The sequence below is a fragment of the Drosophila arizonae genome, chromosome 3, assembly GCF_054131065.1.
Source record: "Drosophila arizonae isolate 15081-1271.41 chromosome 3, UAZ_ARI_1.0, whole genome shotgun sequence".
NCBI classification, from domain to species: Eukaryota; Metazoa; Arthropoda; class Insecta; order Diptera; family Drosophilidae; genus Drosophila; species Drosophila arizonae.
In genome coordinates this window covers 8488557-8510340 of record NC_142923.1, presented here as the reverse complement: position 1 = coordinate 8510340, position 21784 = coordinate 8488557, and the positions used below count along the sequence as shown (strand labels likewise).

Genomic DNA, 21784 nt, shown 5'->3' with positions numbered 1-21784 from the left:
TCAAAGTCGTGTTAAAAAAAATATTAAAAAAAAAAATGTATTGCCAGTACATATTGCAATTATTATATTACTCATTTCAGTTTATATATTTTCTATCGATTATTTTTCATGTATTTCGATAAGAAGTATCGTACTCGGTATTTTCTTGTTTAACACTTGCAGTCACACTGCTGTTTATTTATGTTTAGTCGCTGCTGTCGAAAATTATTGCATATTTTAGTTTAGTCAAGTAAAAAGTGTAATTTTAAAACAAATTTAATTGCAACACGAAACGAACTAATATCGGAATAAGAATATCAGAGCGTTTATCTTGCGACAGCAGCGGTAGTTACGCGACATTTGCAACACTTTTGTATGGCCGTGTGTGTTTTTCTAGTCTGCTGAGACCCAGAAATAGAAATTCTCTTGGCCAAACCATAAAGGCATTTTGTGTATTATATATATACTATATATATACATATATATTTGTATGTATTTACATATGTGTATAGTGAGTGAAAGCGCGTGTTTTAGTCATATTTATGCGCGTGCCTAGGCAAATGCGCTCCGGCGGCGACATCAGCAGCCGCGTTAGTTAAAATTACAAAAAAAAAAAAAAAAAGTTGCAAAAAAGGTGTGAGGTATCAAGCAGTAAAAAGGGAAGGAGGGCTTCACCTCATTAGTCATCCGTCTATTTTGTGCGTGCAAAAAACGACAAGCGAGACAGCAACAGCAGCAGCAACAACAACAACGATTACATACAACGAACGACGACAAGCAGCAGAGGCGCAACAAATGTTTGTTAAAACGTAACAAAGGTAAGCATAACAACAAGTAGAAGTTTAGTTCTTATAAATAAAACAGAGAATAAACAACAGAGCTGCATAGATCTAGGCGTGCATGGAAGCTGACTCATAAAGGTGGTAATGCTTTACTCTAGTGCATAGGCAAAGTTCAGTGGCATCGCCCATTCCTTGCATTGGATGCGTCACACAAGCACAAACACAAACACAAGCATCGACGCGCGCCTGCTATTGAAGCTCATCTCTATAAGAAAACCCAGCTGCACTTGATTACATGCCAGGCGTAGTGAAATTTTACAGTAGAAGTCAGGCATATTGAAGGCTGCGATGAAAAATGAAAAATAATAAGAATAAAAAAGGATTTAAAGAGCAGGTTATTTCTTAATTTAGAAGTAGGTGCTAAAATTCGATTTATTCATTTATTTAGTCAAGTTTGAAATTCTTTCTGGGCGCTTGGAGTATTTATTGAAAGAAACCCAGTTGCACTAGATGGCATGACAAACATAGTGAAATTTCACACAATAACTCATGTACATAGAAAAACTTGATGAGGGTTGAGTTTTAAAATAAGAAATTAGTCAGCTAAGGTATTAAGTGGATGTAGGGCTGTAGCTATATACACCGTATACGATATACACTTACAGTAAATTCCAATTATATTATTTCAAGCTTATTCAACAATGCATTTCCCCCTGGGTATTTGCAGCTTGGCGCTGCATTGTCTGCACTGTTCGACTGCAGCTCAGCTCAGAATAAGAAGTAGCTGCAGCAAAAAGCATTTTCAACACATTTTCCGCCGCACTTTCCTTCTAGCAAATGTTATTTATTGCCAAGCTGAAGTTGGTTGCACTCCGCAAGAGGTTGAAGTGCCCACCACTTAGGCTGTACATAATCCATAGGGTCAATAGCAGCCAGACAGACATAAAGCAGGCAACCAGGCAGGCAGGCTTTCTTCGAGTACGAGATGTCTTGTTTGTTTGTGCTGGGCGAATGACACCACAAAGGAGTCCTTTAGGACTCCACTGCAGTGGCCACAAAGCATACGATACGGCACGTTGCCAGCCCACACACTAGCCCTCGTGCCAAGCCCAAACCTAAACCCAATTTCAATTCCAATTCCCTAGCGAACAAATTTGAACTGTTGCCAAAAGCAGAAAATGTGCACGTTCACTAAAAAAGAAGACGAACAATTTCGCCAGTTTTTGTATATTATTCACCTTGGGACCAAGGATTTGGGCAATGAGGCAAGAGTCGGGCGACCAACAAAATATATGAGATATGCAGTTTCCTGTATTTCCCAGTGCTTCGACAAGCTTAAAGAGTTTGCTTTAAATTAGGCAAAGCCAAAGGCAAAGGCAATCAACATGAATTGAAAATATATGTATAAAATATATAAAATAGCGGCAAAACTGTTTCTTAATTTATAAAAATAATCAATGCACGCAAAATGCCAGGTTATTTTAAATATAACAATGCATTTGTCTTATTATTTTATGTCTGCCTGACTTGTCGCTCAGTACTTGATTGTTGACTTTTTAAAAATGCTTTAAAGCTATTGTTATTTTTTTTTAAGAAAAATTAATATATATATTAAATACATAGCAAAATGGAAATATATGATATTTATATATTTACTTATATTATTTTTGACGCTAAAACTGAATCATATATATTTTAAATGATTTCGTTTCAATATGTGTCCCTTTATACATATATGTATATATATATTCTTTTTCTTGTCCCAGTTTTTGAGTTGGTTCCATTGCCTAGAATTATTCCATAAATGTTGTGCATTGTCCGCGGCATTCCGATTCAGTTTTCGCATGTTATTTTTGCGCATTAATGAAAGCGATTCATGAATATTTCCCTCCTAACAAAACACAAAAATAAAATATTTGGCATTTCTGTACTCTAAATTTGTTAAAGTAATTGAGGGTATAATGGTTTTTAGAAAATGGATGTAATCGTTAGTCGGATGCTTGAGAAACAATTCTTGATCATATACATAAATATATCTTGATATCAGCTCGACATTCTTTAATGCAATAAAGATTCATTTCATTTCATCTAAGATTAGATAGCATTTATTTCTCTTTGTACTAGGGCATTTGATATTCGACGACTTTTCATTTGCTCACTTTAGTTTTTGCTTTTCGCTGTTGACCTCATTTTTGGTCGAAACGATACAAAATATGCCACATTCAGTTAGCAATTCGATATTTTGTTTTGAACAAATTATGAACTGCAGGCCTCACACCCACACCCACACCCACATTCACATGCTCATACTACTAGAGATGAGAACATTCAAATAAAGAATGAAAGAATATGAACTTCCTACCCACAACTTGAAACTCTCGACAAATGGGGGCGTCTTGATTGGAAGTCTGTCGTATGTATATAAATAGAGATGCAATCAAATTATATTATGCCCATATATTTCTCGATCACACACACTCTCTCTATCTCTTCCGCGCTCGCACTCTCCCTCTCTTGATCTCAAGTAGTCCGAAATCTAAATCTCTGCAATCGACATTGTCGACTCGAGAACCAGACGTGACAAGATTTTACTGGCTGTCGAACTGCATTCGTTTGGTTTGTGTTTTCCTTTGTGTTTTCCATTTGTGTTTTTCTTTTCGACTTTGTGATGTGTTTTCTTAGTTTTACTGTATACAAATCTTACATCGGTAGTATAGTAAGATAGGTGCTTCAATTGCCAATTCTTTCACACCCGATCCAAAATTAGTTTTTGTTTTTGTTTACAATTTGTTGTGTTGTTGGGGCTTTCTCAGTTTTTCGCAGGTTTTTTGATCTGTTCTGTCGCCCAGAGTGGAAATGAAAAGAAAAATAGAAAGAGTGCTATGTGAATTTCCCTCATCAAATTGCGCACTTCCGGAAGTTGTTTTTCACAAATCATCCTCGTCATCATCATCATCACCGTTTGCATCATTATAATGATTTGCTATATTATAAAATATGCATACCCTGCAATAATATTGTTTCGCTGAAGATAAACATCTCATGCTGATTTAAAAAGCTAAAAATGGCTAAAAAGCCTAAAAATTAATTATCTTAAATTTGTTTATAATAATATTAAAGATGGCTGATAAGGACTATAGAATACCCTGTAGCTTAGCTTTAATAACCTAAAATTAGTTCGGCTCTACATAGATTTTTGGCTTTTATAAGTTTAGCAACATTATTATTAGCAAGTTAGTAAAGCGATAAATATATACTTCTAGTTTTTTTTTTTTTTTTTGGTCATGTCATGTTTGTGAACCCTTCAATCTCGCTGCCTATCGCTACGAAGATAACACCGCTTTAATTATATGTAAGATATTTTTAAGCCACACCAGCCTCGATTTGATCATATACTTTAAGCCTGTAGTATGCTAACTTATCAGTGGCAAGATATCAGAGCAATGATAGAGAGACTCCATATACTATATATTGATATTATTCGTAAAGTCTTAAGTAGCTATCTTTAATCGTTAAATGGTAATATTAGTTAATGATCCATATACTCTATTCACCTAGTACTCAGTCTTATACTTTATAAATATTTTATGTATGTCGAGTAATACTTTAAGTCTTTGGTCGCTTTTCAACTTATCTGCACCATCCAGACCGATTGGGCGATCACTTAGCACTACTTTTCTATTGCATTTCTCCAGGGTATCTGCTAGTCTGTAATTGGTATTCTTCTCTTCTTGTTGCTGCACTTCTTGTCGCTTTGATTGCACTCAATGACGCCTCCTGCAACTTGTTGTTGTTGCTGTGGCTCTGGCTGCCACTGCGACTGCGACTGATGTTGCCATCTCAGTCGGCGCCATGTGCAAGTTTAATGAATTAATTAAAATTTTGTTTGGCATGCGGCGACGTCGACTGCGACGACGGCATCTCTTTGTGTGTGCATCGGGCATGACCTCTGCTTGCATCACTTTGACTGTCGCTGGCGGCCATCCACATTGATGAGCGCTGCAATATGCTCAACCTACGGAAATTTATATATTTATGTTTCTTTTTTGTTTGCTGATTGTTTTCCCCGCCCATGGACGTTATGCTATTTCAGGGTTAGGCTATGCACCGATTTATTGTCGTTTTTATAGTCCGTGTGGGTTAAAGAGATCAATATTGATTCAGGCTATGAAGTGTATTCTCCATAAAACACTTGATGACATAAGAATTTTAAGTTGAATTACGATTCGGAATCCTTCACGCTTTGAAGTTGTTAAAATTTAAATAAACTTGCAATAATCTGAGGCTTAAATATTTTCTAAATTAATTGGTATAATATATACTGTTTTACTCCAAAGAATTCACATATTAAATATTAATTGTTAGTAATATCTTAATTGGGTATAATCTGAAACTGTGTAATCTATCATCAGTCATCTAATCAATGATGAATATTATACCATATCAACATTAGTTTATTATTCTCCCATACGTTGGTCAGTGATCCCACTTTAGAATTCGAATCATGCACACAAACAACATACACAAAACTGATAGGAACAGGTGAATTTCTGTTAAAAATAAATCCCATAAATATTTCCAATTATGTTCTTTTATTTTCAATTTTGCTATTATTTTTTTCCTTTGTCGTTTTCATGTTCTAAAACGATTAACTAAAATTTTTCATAAATATGACGCATTTTCCCAGCGAACTGCCAACTGCTTTGGCCATCTTGTTTATGATTTAACCAAAATGTTTTTTTTTATGGATTTTTTGAAAACAAAAGATGAATAAATAAAAATAACATGACAATATTTCTCAATGAAATGGAAAATTGTCACATTGAATGCCCCGTTTACCTCTTTTATATTCTTCTTTAATTTGCATTCCTCAATACCCGATGCTCATTCGGACTTTTCAGTTTTTGATTGCCTCTCGTTTTGTCATCTTTTCTGTGCGTTTTCATGAAAATATGCGCTGTATCCGGCCAAAAAGTATATAGACTATATAGATATTTAGCTATATACATTTGTGTATATTTTTTGAGAATGTTAAGTATTTAGCTGGGCGATCATTAAAAGCGCGAGAGAAGGCGAGATATTGTGAGAGAACAACATTCACACATTGTATATGCGACAATCAGTGTTGGTAAATGTTGAAAAAAGCGGCTATATTTTTAATAGTAAAGAAAGCTAAAACTTAAAAAAAAAAAATCGAATAAGAAAATACAAATAAAAAGTTATTAAACAAATTTTTTTTTAAATTAATTTCTCTAAAAAAAAAATAAATAAAAAAAAAATTAATGGCTATGTTTTTTGAACCATTAAAAATATAAGTAAATAAAAAATGCTAGATTCACGCTGCTAGCAGCACTGTGGTCGGCACACGAGCAAAGCCGTGAAAAATTTCGGGTTGCCATTTTTACGGATTTTGTGGGCCGTGGCTGTCGCCAAATGCCGCCATCGCAGTTTTGTGGAAGCGATGAGCGCGTGCGGTGCAGTCAAATGCGAGAAGCGGCGAAAGAATCGTGCAACAATTGATGGTTGAGCGGGCATATGGAAGAGCTACATACATCTATATTAATATTTTTATATATGTGCAAAAACAAGTGCATAGAAATGTGCGTTTCTGTGTGTGTGTTTGTGTAAAAAATGACAAATCAAAAAATGTTCTCTAAAAAGACGACCTTGTCGATTAGATTATCGTCTCTCAGCAAATAGTCTAAAAAGTCTCTTCAAAGAGTCTATGAAACACTTTTTATTAAAACCTGTAATGGAATAATTTTGGTGTGTGCTTCTTTTGGCAAGTGTCTGGGCCACTATTTCTGTGCATATTTATCTCTTTATATATATATGTACACACACTTATGAGTACAGCAGATATCGCCTGATTTCCATTGGCATATGGAACAAGTCGGCACATTAAGATTTATATATTTTCGTTACGCTGTTATTTTTGGATGCGAAAAACTTAATGGTCAAAATACAGGAAAAAATACTGAAAGAAAAAACATGTTTTTCTTTCATATTTTTGCGGTTATTCATTGTGGCAATAATAAAATGAAAATTATTTGATTAATCTGGATAGATGTAGCGCATACGTGATTCGATATTTGTAGGACATATAATAAAACTAGCACAAGAAAGTCAACATTTAATCGTAAATTTAATGAAGACTTAGGTTTGCTCAACCCACATACTTTTTATAAACATTTAGTTTCATTTGCTTATTTTATTTTTTGGATTGTTTATGATGTGATATACATAAGTAACTTTTAAAGAAAATGTCGAAATGTGGTGACAAACTTTAAAAACATATAAACATATAATAACATTCATCCAGAAGCTTCTATATAAGTTTTTTACAATATTGATATAAAGACATTTTAATATATATTGTATAAATAAATAAAACTTGATTTCTATCAATCATCATTTATCATTTATAATTTATATTGTATGCAGCGATAGATGGATCGATCAATATGGCTTATAGGTTAATTTATATCATAGCTTTTGGGTTGATCGATAAGCCTTAATAAGAGTCGATTAATATATTTGATAGGTGAGATGAAAAAAGTATTAGGTTGAATAATGAATGTTATCAAAAGATTTTTTAGTCAGATGAATTAACCTAGATTAACCTAGATTCATTAACAAAAATGCAGAAAAATATATTTTTTAGGCAGATCAATGCAGCTCATTTGTTCTATTGATAGAGCCCCGTGTAACTTAACATCAGATTAATCAATTTTATTTATGTATGTACAACATTCCTACTGAGCTTCGAAAACATTCATTCATTTTATTTATTGAGCAAAATTGATTTCACATCCCATAATTATTCAGAACACAGAAAAAGGAACGAAATCGAAACAATTCAATTAAAAACCTGACATAAAATCTATAAAACATATAAATCTGTTATTGCCGCGTATTAGCTTATCATCAAAATAAGCCAAATGAGGAAATCATGTTTATCTTAAGCATATTGTGTTCTTATATCTCAAAACTTTTTCATGGCCATTAAAATTTTAGCATCTTGTGTACGATGCTCGAGTTAATTTTCGAACATATCGTAAAAAGTACGATCGTAAATTTCTTTTCTCTTTGAGATACCCAAGACATGGTCTTATGATTTATGTACGGTTTTTAAACAAAACAATATTTCATTCAATTCTTTATAGCTTTTTAGCAATTCGACATTTCGTAATCATAATTTCCCGGTCTTGGCCATCGATCGTTCCCAACGTTTTCACGAGTTTTCCAGATTGCACAAAAAATGTCAAGAAAGCATTCTTTTTTCTAGGCACACGAGATCTTTTGGCCTGTGAAGAAAACAGATGTTATATTCCGAAGCGCCTTTCGGCCATAATAATAATATGTGAGCGCTAAAAACGAAATGGATTGAAGAACGCATTCGCGTGGGTGTCGTAAAGCAGCATATATTTATATATACATATATATATTGTATATAGTATAGATAATTGATAGATATATGTGACGACTCTTCAGAAAAATGTTCATTGAACAAATTCATGATGTGCACACACGCAGATTTTTCAAGTTCAACAAACATTGACAATGATCTTTTCGAGTAGAAAATGTGTTTGGCTCTTATTGGGACTAAAAACAACAGATTTATCAATTTTCTTTTGAATGCTTTATATGACATTTGAAGAATCCTTTCAATGATACGCTGTTTACGAGGTAGTATTGTGACTTTTAAGTTTGGTTTCGAATATTTAGAAAATTAGTTAACGCCAGACCCAGACTGCAGTGAATGAAACTCATCTCATATTACTTTATCAGTCAATAATAAAAAGCTAAAACATATATTTTTTTTAAACAACTTAATATTAAATTTAATTTGGAACAAAATTTCAAGAAATATATTATATAAAGTGCTAACTATAACCATTCAAAATGTGAAGTCTTCAACAATTTCATCGTCTTCTATTTCAGCTGACGGAAATTTGAGAGCAGGATTTTGGAACGGAGCTGGCTGGAGCTGTAAGCGAAATGGAGCAACCATTGATTGTGAGAGCCGAATACTCGTTTATGGGCAGCAACAACGATGAGCTGTGCTTCAAGAAGGGTGACCTAATCACGGTGACACAGCGCGAGGATGGCGGCTGGTGGGAGGGCACACTGAATGATAAGACTGGCTGGTTTCCCAGCAACTATGTGAACGAGTACAAGGCTCCGTTGCCGCTGGCCGAGACCATACGACCGCCCGAGGAAATACAGGAATACCGTTCCGTGGTGCTCAAGGATCTGCTCGATTCGGAACGAGCACATGTTGCAGAGCTGCAAGGATTGCTTGAGAATTTCCTCGAACCCATGCAGCAGACGCAAATGTAAGTCAATGCAACTGTTCATAACTGAAATCAAAACTGATTGTTCCCACTCTCCTTTACAGACTCAGTCAGGATGAGTATGCGCAGCTGATGTGCAACTTTGTGGAGGTGGTGAAGACGCACGAGGATCTGCTCACACAGATTGAGGAGTGCAGCGATCGCGTGGGCAAACTATTTCTTACCAGTGCGCCGCTTATGAAAAAAGTGCACCAAGCCTACTGTGCAGCACATCCCAAGGCCATAGTCATACTGGATAAGTATAAGTGAGTAGGGACTCTATACGATTTAAGGCTTAACTTAAGTTGATCTATCAAATTTATTCATTCACAGGGATGAGCTGGAGAAGTATATGGAGCGGCAGGGCGCTTCCTCGCCGGGTCTGCTAGTCCTAACTACGGGGCTGTCGAAGCCTTTTCGCCGCCTGGACAAGTATTCGGCTATGCTGCAAGAGCTGGAGCGGCACATGGAGAGCAGCCATCCGGACCGTGGCGATACACAGCGCAGCGTAGCTGTCTACAAGGACATTGCGGCCACCTGCTCGGCTACGCGCCGCCAGAAGGAGCTCGAGTTGCAGGTGCTGACGGGGCCGGTGCGCAACTGGCAGGGCCAGGAGCTGAGCACGCTGGGCGACATCATACACATGGGCAGCGTGGCTGTGGGCCCGGATCACCGCGATCGCTATTTTGTGCTATTTCCCCAAACGCTGCTCATACTGAGCGTTAGCCAGCGCATGAGCGCCTTTATCTATGAGGTGAGTCCTGGATCTGTAGAGAGTATGTATAAATTAATAATGTTATTTCGTTTAGGGTAAATTGCCATTGACGGGCATCGTTGTAAACCGCCTGGAGGACACGGATGCCATCAAGAATGCCTTTGAGATAAGCAGTTCGCTCATCGATCGCATTGTGGCCGTCTGCCAGGGCCCTAACGAGGCCAACAAGTGGGTCGAGCTGCTCAATGCCAACAATCCCAGTCTGCCCATGGGCATCAAGCGTCAGCTGAGCAACCTAAGCAACTCCTCGCTGGGAGGTCAGCAGCTGAATGCTTCGCACGTAAGTACAGAGTATTTTTTCTTTAAAGAGAAGTTTTCACATGGGCCGGCAAATGAAAAATGAGTATAAATAAAGTAGTGTTAAACAAGAATTGTCAATCAGATTTGAAGAAGAAGAGCTTCTGCCACACCCATATGAAAACGTTGCTTAACAAAGTACATTTAGTAGCTTTCATTACTGTTCCACATCTTTGTGCCTTGGCAACTGAGCAGCTCAATCAGCATCTGGATGCGCGCGGCTATTGCACACGTTTCTCGCTGTGCGCCTACTACAGTCAGCCGCTGCAGCAGTCAGCCCCGCTGCGTCTCACCTTGCCGCCCAATAGTTACCCACCAACGGCGCCGTATGCCAATCTCAGTGCGCACTTCGCACGGCTCGTCAAGGCGGGACGCCTGCGCAGCGCGATTGTTAAGATGCTGCTGTATCCACAGGCGAGGCAGAGCATCGATCTCAAGCGAATTGCCTTGCGCAAGAAGAGATGTCATAAAGCCGCCAAGCTGCTCAAGGATATCAATGCGAATAGGCAGGAGTCAACAGTGTCCTCACAGTCGCAGTCGGAGCTGGAGCGACAGAATGCCATTGAGCTGCCCACCGACTCGGAGAGCTATGACGATGAATATGATAATGAATATTTGCGCAGCTGTGATTCGGATCCGTTTGAGTATGTGCGCTTCTATCAGCACAGGCCGCAGGAGTCCACATGCAATTCCACGGGCACATTTGTGAAGCACGGGCAGCGGCACACCTCATCCATAAATTTAATCAAACTGGACTCCTTCGATACGGATGAGCTGCAAGTGCAGCACGAGCTGAAAAAGGAGTCGCTTGTTATTGGTTCCAAGGCATTGCGGGCGCTGGCCCGCAAATCCACTGAACGCAACTCCAGCGTACACACCTCAACGGCTACCATCAATTTGGGTGGCTCCAGCATAACCAACTGCGTGGAAGAGGAAGTGGAAGAGCTGGAGGTGCCGGTTGAGGTGGATCAGGCAGTCGAGCAGCTTTCGCAGCCTTCTACACTAAAGCAGCAGAGCTCCGATGCGAGCTCCTTGTATGGCGCTCGCCTCGGCGGCGCTTTTATGGCATGCGAAAATCTGGCCAGCATTCATGATGATCTCAGCCAAGAGAAGGCGAAGCCGCTGCCCGCAGCCACACAGCTGTCCGCCTCGCCCACCGAGCGGCACAGCATGCCCAGTATTTTTGTGGGCAATCGATTCAATCATTGCGCCGACACAGAGGTCTATGTGCCCACATGGCGGGAGCGCCAGCAGCAGCAGCATAACCAAAGTGTGGATGCTCAGCTGCTCAATGAGGAGGACGAGTGCGTGCACTCCAGCACGATGGATTTGCCAGCTGCGTGTCTAGCTGCCCCCGATCAGCTGCAGGCTGAGCTGTTGTATAACTACGACCAGGCGGTGGAGCAGCGGGCGTCACATAAGAGCGACAGCCCCAGCACGGGTAATCCACGCTGTGAGCCGTCCGCTGTGCGCAGGAACTCGAGCAACGAGCTGTGCATAGAGGCCAATCGGCCGGAAAGCAAACGAGATTCCATTAGACGCTGCATCAGCTACCAATTCCTGCAGATGAACAATCGTTCGGCTGCACCACCTCCACCGCCACCGGCACCGCCGGGTACTGCACGACGGGATCAGCAGCCGCCACAGCACAGCCAGTGCAAATGCCGATGCTGTGAGAGTTCGCAGTGTCCCAGTCCGCGTTCCAGTGATAGCGGCATGGCGGGTAGCTGTACGATAGCCTCACCGGATCCGCCCAATGCGGAGGGCTGTGGCACGGACGTACTCGACAATGTGGAGCCGGAGCGGCGCTTTGATGTGTGCGGAATGTTTCGTGAAAAGTTCTTGACGCCCGAGCAAACGCAGGACGAGGCGAAGGAGGAGGAGTCGCAGCATGAGCCCACTGCGACGGACACTGAGCCGCAGCTGAACTCATCTGCCACGCCCACCACTCAATCCAGTGCCCAATTCCAAATCAATACAAAAAGTATTTTTCTGGCCTCCAGTTCCATGGATGAAGCCATGCCCACAGCCACAACCAGTGGCCTCCAATTTAGCGGCAGCTGCTCCGCGGATCAGCTCCACATAGAGCCACGGCCCACCTTTCGATCCGGCATGTATGCGCACTGGTGGAAGAAGGAGCGACTGCCTCCGGAGGTGTTGCGCGGCATAGCGAGCGCCTATAACAAGCGTCTGCCCTCAGTGACAGCCAGCGGCAGCAAGGATTCCAATTGCTCGACCAACTCCGTCTGCTCCAGCTGCTATTGCTCGCTGGGAGCGAGCGGCTTCAGCGAGGGCGCCATTTACTGTGCGCTCTGTCACAATTGTGGCGAATATGCGGGCAGCAGCACTGGCACCACCAATACAACCACCACAACAGCCTCGATCTGCTCGAATTGTCCGGTGTGCAGCGAGGATATGGATCTCAATCCGTCTGGAACGCAGCGACGACGAGAATCCTTCGCTGCGGCACAGCCATCGTATTCGTTGTCGCTCGATTGTCCGATTTGTGCGGCACGCGTAGCTTTAGCAACCGAAGAAGGCAAGCCAAAACGAAGTGAGACGCCGGCCATGTCGCCTGGAATAGATGCATACATATATAATATATATGTATACATATTACCGTATCTACCACAATTCCAGGTGGCATGCGGCATGGCGCACGTTTGTTTCACGTGCACGTGTTCCGTTTGATTGTTTTGTAAATTCGTTTTGCTCACGTTTCCAATCACATCATCATCTTCTAATTCAAGCATTCAATTTGGCCAATGCAGCACGCCCAAAACAAAACTACTTTCTGAATCACTTTTAGTTCATTTGAACGAAATTGCTTTCTACTCAGTCGAAACATTCAGTCATCCAAACATGCATTTGACTAACCTTTTCATATCGTTAATGATTGATTGCTTGAACTTTTTTGATTGGAACTAATTTAGGGTTCTCTGAAGAATTTATTGAACTGGTTCACCTAGTTTAAAAAGCTGCTCCAGAATATGATTCAGTATGAAATGAAAATACTTTTTAAACTCAGCTGGTTCAATTATAAATTGAGAATTTTTTTTATACTCTTTTAAATAGGGTAATTATAGTAATTATAATTAAAAAGCAGGATCAAGTGAACAATATATATTGGAGGTAGCACACATCAAGAGTTAATTTATCTATTTTGCGGAACTAGTTCAAATGAACAAATCTGGAGCTAGGTCTTTTTCAAACTTCCAAATAATTCAGAACAGAATTAGAACTAGTTTACAGAAAGGAAAATAAACTAATTATTTGAAATATTTCCTTATTCATAATGTACTTGATTTATTCAGCGTGTTCCAATGAACTAAATCTTCAGCACCATCCAACCATCACCATTGCAATGTTGCGCCCACTAACCCAAAACGCAAACCCCAGAAAAAGTTTGAATTTGATTTGAAAAAAAAAGAAACGATTTACAAAACATTTATCTAACGCTCCAGTAACACAAATAAAATATATATATATATATATAAATTCTGAAATTGATGAAATGAATTATGAAACGAAACAAACTCATTCGATTTGATTTGCTTGCTGCGCTTTGCTCGCTAGCTGCCCACAGGATTGCGGCCTGTTGTTGTTGTTATTGTTACTGTTGATGTTTAAGGCAATTGTTGCTGCTGCTGCTGCCGCTGTTGCTGTCAGTTGCCAAGTACTCCTTAATCAGCACTAACCCAGGTCCCATATATCACTTAAGGCTTAACTAAGAATTGTAATAAACTGTTTTCTTTCTGGCTTTATTTCAGATGTCTCCGCCATCGACGCACAGCCTGTTGCTGCCGCCCGGCAGTCGCAATCCGACGCCCAGCAGCATCAGCAACAACAGCTGCAACAACATCAATATCAACAACAACAACAACAACAACAGCAACAGCGTCAACAGCAACAGCAACAGCCAGCAGCAGTTGGCGGGCTCGGTGGGAGCATCGGCAGCAGCCACAGCGATGTCACAACACAAACGGAGCCTCTCGTTCAATCATCATCTGAGCTACAACCAATACACGCACACTCAGCCTCCACAACATCTTCTGCATCCACCACAACCACCAAGTCTACCAAGTCATCTGGGGCAGCTAAGCCACAAATCAAATTTAGCCCCGACACCAAGCAGCAAGACAGCAGCGGCCACGGAATCAAGCCAGGCGGCCATCCAAGCAGCGGCAGCGGCAGCAGCAGCAGCGGCAGTGGCAACGGCGGCGCCAAACGCAAAGAAAGGAAACACAAAGGGTAAGCTTGCAGTCGGTGCTACCCGAAGTATTGACTTAAAGCCAAAGCTAGCTATTAACAAAGCTTAGCGTAAAATACCTTGCGCTGCTTAGCTCTACGGCTTAAAACTAGCCTTTTTTTTGCCACCTATATATAACATATATATTTCTCCCCTATTCTTCCAGCTAACTGGACCATCACCTGTTTGCGTCCGACGCCGCCCTTGCGGCCAAGTTTGTTAAACACAATCAGCGGCTCCAATTCCGGCTCCGGCTCCGGTGCCGGTTCTGGTTCGGGCAGCTCCAACAACGCCTTGGCCAGCTATTGTAGCGGTCGCAAGAGCCAGCCCACATTCGAGGAGGATGCCTTAGTGCTGCGCGTCTTCGAGGGCTACTGCGCCGCCTATCAGAACAGCGCTCGGAACACCATACACTCGGGTAAGTACCGCCGATCTCCTATGTGCTTTATCTAGATGAAAGCGTTCTCAATAAATATTTCTGTGTGTCTTATATTTTCGCACTTGTGCTCAAGTTTTTCTTTTTAAGTTTTTTCCCCTCCAATCATTAAGAAAGTTTTTTAGCGAAATAAAATGCTTTACCTCACACCCACATACACATGAAAACACACACAGAAAACACGCACACACTTAAATGTAAAAAGCTGCTAAAAAAAAAGTTTTAAAAAAAATTTGAACATTTTTATTATTACATTTGTTGGTTTGGTTTCATTTTTAACGTTTCACAAAAAAAAAAAAAAAAAAAAAAATTAGATATATAAAAAAAAAATTAATAATGAAAACAGAATTTTTACCAAAATTGTATTAGTTTATAAGCAACAAAAAAAATTAAAAATAATAATAACAAAAAAAAAAAAAATTAAAAAAAAATAATAACAAAAAAAAAAATACAAAATATAATTGTTTAACAAGAAAAAAATATTGATTGTAGAGCTATCTCATTAAAATTTTCATAAATACCAAAAATAATGCGTAATTGCTTAACTTATTTTTTTATTTTAACAATTGGACAAGTAATATAAATATTTAATTTAGGTACCAAAGCATTTAAACTGTAACAGCTGAATGTTATTTTAAATTATATTCTCTTTTGTTAACTTTTATCAGTTTTGTAATTGTTAAGAAATCTGGCAGTTAGTGCTCATTCAATTGGATTTAATGAAGTATTCAACAGATATATTATTATATATGTATATGTATATATGTATACATATATATGCTATTGTGTTTTGGTCTCTTTTATACATATATATACAAACATAATAAAAAAAAGAGTGTACCTAATATATTTGTTTAAATTTACCCATTATTTATGTAAAACTTGGTTGAATTTATTTTCGATTATTGTTGCTCTTTTAAAAATGGATATCAAATTATTCATAATTATCATTATCATTTTATTATCATTATGAATTTTGCGCATTTCGTTGAAGTATTTTTGAACAATGATATTTTATCAAATTGTCTGAATAATGTGGAGCGGCTTAAATTATGGTATTGGTTGAGTAAAATACATAAATATTTGTTCTATATCATTGTTCAAATTGATCTTCAAACTGCGGTCTATAGAATTTTATCCAAATGTTATCTTGATTTTCCACTCACCTTATTTTTCCTGTCCAGTTTTGTTGGGCTACCTCTGTTAAGCTTCCTTTTGGTTATGGGTATTCCTCAATTCATTCGTTTGCATTTGTTTAAAAAGTCCCCGCTTTCATCAACTGTTGTCCTGCTTATGTCTACCTCAGATGGTCTTGGTTTAATGTTCATCCACGCACACACGCACACACACCCCTCTCTACACACACAACCCACCCGTGCTTCATTAAATATATTATTGTTCATCTTTTTTGGTGTTCATTTTATAAACTTTTTTTTTTGGGCTTTTTGTTGTTCTTGTTGTCGTTGTTGGTTGTCGTTTCTCGTTTTTTCGTTCTTCAAATATCTTCATTTTCTCTCTTTGTCTTTCACGCGCCTCTGCCCAACGAACTCTAAATACCTCAACTATATAGCCTTGCAGCCGTGGACGCCCTGTTTGCCCATACGCGGCGGCAAGCTGAAAACGAGCAAAACCTTCTCGACCTCCAATCCGCAGCTGCCTTTTGTAGCTAATGCGCCGCACCTAACACCACAGCAACAGCAGCAGCAACAACAACAACAGCAACAACAACAGCACCAACAACATCAACAGCAACACCAACAACAGCATTTGCAACAAGCACGCCAACACTCGGCGGGCAGTCTGAACTCGTCGTTCATCTGGCGTGAGGCAAGTCCGAATAGTTTCAATCTGTACTCGAGTTCGGTGGGCTCCTCCCTAAATACACCTGGTCAACGGTACTCGCTGACGGGACCGGGTGCGGTAGCTGGTGGGCCCGGCATTAAGGATTATCAGCGCGCGCTGTCGGAAGAGCGTGCCACACGCAAATCCCTGAACCGGATGAAGAGTGGCTTCGGCTCGGGCTACGACAACGTTTGCACCTCTCCGCTGCTGCCGCGCAAGAACAAGCCGTCGCCCAAGCTGCTGGCCCAGCAGAGCTATCAACGTGGTTCCGGTCATACGACCATTGTGAAACCGAATCCTGATGGCACTGTGCATCCCGGTCTCTATGACCGACGCCTGAATCGCTCCTTCGAAACCTCCACGTCGCATCGCTATGCGGGCTTCGGGGGCGGATATTTGATGAACTGTGGTGGAGCATTGCGCACCAGCACGCTGCAACGCAGCACGCCCCAACTGGCAGCGGGTGGCGAACGTTCGGATGAGAGTGATGGGGAGCGGGGAGAGCATGGCTGCACGGCGCTGCTGCGCAACGGAGGCGCCGCCCAGGGGCGTGCCACACAGGTGGAACTGAATGCGGACGGAATGAAACGGCAATCGGGCAGCTGGTGTTGCGGTAATTTTGTGATGAAGCAGTGGCGCAAGATCAACCATCTCTGAGTAGTACTTCAATTGCGGTTGTGGCATGTCCTTCTCATCTCGACCACGCCCATTTAGCTTCACACGCACTCATTGCTGCCACCTACAACAGCTGCGCTGCGCTGCTGCTGCTACTGCTGCTGCTCGCTTTGCTTTGAATGCTCGCCCGCTCAGCAGTTGTATTTTATTATAATAATAATTCGATAACTTTTTATTTCAATTTGCTGTTGCTCAACAAACAAACAAACAAAAATCTTTTGAATTCTACTTAATAAATATAGTTAAGTGAGGCTGGCAGAGCTATCTGTGTCTCTAGTTTCGGTGTGCCTAGTTAATTAAAATACATAGAATTCATTGAGCAGATCTGTAAAACATTTTCATTTGAGAAGTATTTTTAAAATACTAGTAAATATATAGAGAGCATATTTGAATTTCGTTTGTGCAGTATTTTTAAAATACTAGCAATTATAATTTTAAATCTATATATTTCACATTTTTGATAATTCTATTTTATAACAAATATATATATTTTTTCAAATACTTAAAACTACAAATTTTTGAAATCGAAATTTTCTTCAATACAATTTTTTTTTTTAGAAATTATCCTGCAACTTTTATTGATCTATCTCTAATATTAAAGCTAGCATACAAAATTCATTTAAAAACATTTTTTCCTAATATTTACAGCTTGAGCTTAGTGGAAAATATATTAGGTGTAAATATTTTTTTATTTTTTTTTATTTTTTATTTTTTTTTATTTTTCATTTTTTATTTATTTTTTTTTACTATAACGCAACGCAAATTTTAATTAATTAATTTCAAATTTTTACACGTTTCATACAAATATTTTTTTATGTATTGAATGATATGTATTTTTTTTTTTTAAAGCTTTTTGATAAATGTTTCATAGATCTGCTTAAGCAAAACTATGTGTAGTTGTCAGAGCTATATATATTTGTATTAATACATTTTTTAATCTTATACTTAAAGTAAGTTGAGTGATCTTAAACCTAGTTAGGTGCGATAGAAATAATTGAAGAAAAAACTAAAAACAAGACTCAGCCAAATAAGACTAGCTAACATAGTTTGATTGGATGTTGTAGAGTAAAATGTTTTGTACTAGCGTGCCGTTGATAACTTGCCCCACACACATTAGTTACTCGTACTTGAAGTGCAACTGCAGCTGGTTCCTGATCCTAGAAGAGAGTGGAAACTCAGCGATACTTTACATTTTCCGTCCAAGGCTTTTACACGCGTTTTCGTATGCCACCAGCGGAACATACACTATAAACTAGACTATACATACTCTGTATTTATATATATACATATATATTTGTGACTTGATATACATGATTTGCCATAGCTTATACTTACGTAGCTCTAACGTTTAAAACTAGCAGCAAATGACAATTTCCTTTTTTTTTCGGGGGTGTGTGAGAAGGTGCCCAGTGAAAGTTCTTTGTTACCTGCATAGCGAAAGAAAACCAATAAAAATTATAGGGTATTTTTTACTTGAGATCAAACGAATGTGCAATGTGTAATCAAAAAATGAGTTAAAATGCTTTAAGTGTTAGTCCAAGTACTTGGCAATAACTAGAAACTAACAAAAATATTAAAAATAAATCAAAATACATACATTGTTGTTGTGCATTATATTAAAAATAAAGAAGAAGAGAAAGGAAATATAAATCAAATTTATGCTATAAGTGTTTTGTGAAACGTTGTCTAACCAAATACAATTACCAACTAACTATATTAATTATGATAAATGCGTTTATACGTTTGTATTGTATTGAGATTTGAGCTTTCTTCAATTTCGAGTAAAAAAAAAATCATTTCAATGAAATTAAAAAATAAATTAAAATAAAACAACAAAAAAGGAGTAAAATTTGAATAAAATCATTTATATTCTCAAGAATTTCGTTGTATTTTGTATTTGTATTCGTGTCTGTGTGGTATTTGTTAATAAGCAAACAATATAATATATATATATACCCTAACATAATTTATCGTAGCTAAGTTTTTAGTTAATTTCACTTTAGCTAATCCCGAAATTGTTGATAATTATTTGTTTAAATCTGTGTTGCACTTCAAGAGTCCCAAATTGCTGAGCGCAAAAATAAATTGATTTATGAATATGTGTAGAGTATCCATGTTAGCAATAAAAATCCATTTTTTTTTTTTAAGTAGAGCATATTTAAAGTAAAATATAACAAAGTTTTAGCAGCTACACACATACACACACGAAAAATAAATATATACGTAAATGTAAAACATGTCATCAAAGAGAACACTCATATGTTTTATTTGAAGCATTGCACATACGCACCATGTACAATATTGACTTAGTTATGCCCTGTAGACACACATACATGGTACATTTTCTTCTAGTCATTGGATAGCTCATGATAATTACTGAACAATCGTTACATGAATCATATACTCATTATATGTCATTTAGTCATAATATTTACATTTACATATCTCATATTCATAATACTCACACTTACATATATCATATATTCATTATACACACTGAAAACATATTATATTCACTTTGATCATTTTATATACTTACCATATTCACATTTACATATATCATATACTCATAATATTCACATTTACATAAACTATATCATGTACTTATAATACGCATCTAATACATATCTTTTATTTCAATCATATGACACTCTTAATATTCATCTACCACATCTCAATCCATACATTTAGTATTCAAACATATATCGTACTCATATCACATACTCACAATATTCATATAAAACATATAATATATCCATTACACTTATTTCATACATATCCAATATTCATAGTATTCACTAGAATGCCACTCATTATATTAATTTTGATACGCTTTTTGCCTAGTGATACACAACACTAACATAGTATTCCCGTTTCTTCCATTCTCTTTGTTTATTTATATTTAATTTTTGACAACTCCACAATTCGCGTGAAGCAGGCCTTGAGAATGAGGATATGACACCGACTCTGCGGCAACTGTGGACGGCCATACGCCAGATGCAGCAGGACATGTCCCAGATCAAGCTTCAGATCAATGAGGAGCGCGCGCTGCGTGCGGACTTGCAGCAGCTGTTGATGCAACATCTGGAGACGAGCAGTGTCAGCAGTGGAGCGAATACGCCCAAATGTTGACTATGTGAATGAGGCCCAGAAGGAGCAACAACATAAACGGATTCCCACTGAAACAAAACCCGCCGCTGCTTACAGCTTAAGCTAAGAAAACTATTCATTTTTTTTGTTTTTTGCCAAGCTAGGCAGCTGCTGGTCAAAATATGTACCAAAAAAAATCTTTAAAAAAAATTATATATATAGATATATGCATAAATCATTAATTAATTATAAACAAAGTGCTAACATATTTATTTGTATTCATGAGTGACATTGTGGACAATACGCCAACTGCATGTAAAATTCTTGAGCAGCTGTTCTAGCTATACGTAATCCAGTTAAGAGAGAGATTTGCTTGTTTATCATTTAGGCAATGCATATACATATATTTAATATCATTTGATTTTAGCATATATACATATATTGTGTGTAATTTTGTAATTGTTTAAGCTAATGTCTCTAAAAATGTTTCTATTTGAAAATTTTTGTATATGATTCTGTACAAGTATTGAAATTTCATATAGAAAGCAAAAAGAAGAAAAAAAAAATTGAAAAACTCAAAAAATGTGCCAATGTTTTAGTATTTAAGGTCAACTAAAACAAAACGTAAAACAACGCTCAATGAAATGTTGTATTTATTATGTAGTAAATTTAATAAAAATATATACAAAAAAAATAAATAAATAACTATGTAAAATTAAAAATAAATTAAATAACTAAAGATATATCTTTGATTTTTTATTGCTTCTACTGCTCGATTTCCCTGAAAGGCATTTTCCACTTTGTCTTGGGCTTTTTTTTTGCATACTTTTAGGTGCCAGTCGTATTGATAAATTTGGTAAGCTTATAAAAGGTTAATTTCATATTTTAAATGTTTTATATTTTTCCTTGCAATTTCCATTTTTGGCAATTATTTTTATTAATTCTACATTGCATATTTGTAGAATTGGATTTCTGTGGCTGGTTTAGCTTATTTTATGTCATTTCTCTTAATTTTCAATGAGTATAATTTCCATCTTAAGAAATGGATAAAGCAGTAGAGATTAGGCATGTGTATAATATTTCTGTAGCTGTTCTAGTTGCCTATTGCCAAAATGAAAAAGCGACAAGATTTCTGCACGCCAAATTGTGATGTCAAATAGAAATTTAATTGTGCAGTCTAACTGTGTACTTAATGTTAGAAATGTTGATTCTTTGGCGAAGATTGCAGTTGCTTTTAAGTAAATACGCTTTAATAATTTAAGCAGTGTGAAACAATGTGAAACAATGTCTGAGTATAACTGGAAAATTGCTGACTTTGACAAT

General features: G+C 37.9%; 1 protein-coding gene across 7 annotated transcripts; it reads left to right on the top strand.

Moving 5' to 3' along the window:
- Nucleotides 1-130: 130 nt before the first annotated feature.
- On the top strand, nt 131-21204 carry RtGEF (Rho-type guanine nucleotide exchange factor). Of its 7 annotated transcripts, none has more exons than XM_018004076.2 (9): nt 133-797; nt 8706-9100; nt 9163-9363; nt 9431-9851; nt 9907-10152; nt 13940-14420; nt 14585-14836; nt 16425-17309; nt 20310-21204. In XM_018004076.2, the coding sequence occupies exons 2-9, from the start codon at nt 8763-8765 to the stop codon at nt 20501-20503; spliced, it is 3018 nt and encodes a 1005-aa protein (XP_017859565.1). In that variant the 5' UTR covers nt 133-797; nt 8706-8762; the 3' UTR covers nt 20504-21204. The 7 variants fall into 7 exon arrangements, with proteins under 7 accessions (XP_017859563.1, XP_089320416.1, XP_017859565.1 ...); XM_089464292.1 differs by lacking the exons at nt 133-797; nt 16425-17309; nt 20310-21204 and adding exons at nt 6095-6361; nt 7206-7305; nt 10365-12708 and having other exon boundaries at nt 14585-14723; XM_018004074.2 differs by lacking the exons at nt 16425-17309; nt 20310-21204 and adding an exon at nt 10365-12708 and having other exon boundaries at nt 131-797; nt 14585-14723.
- Nucleotides 21205-21784: the final 580 nt, after the last annotated feature.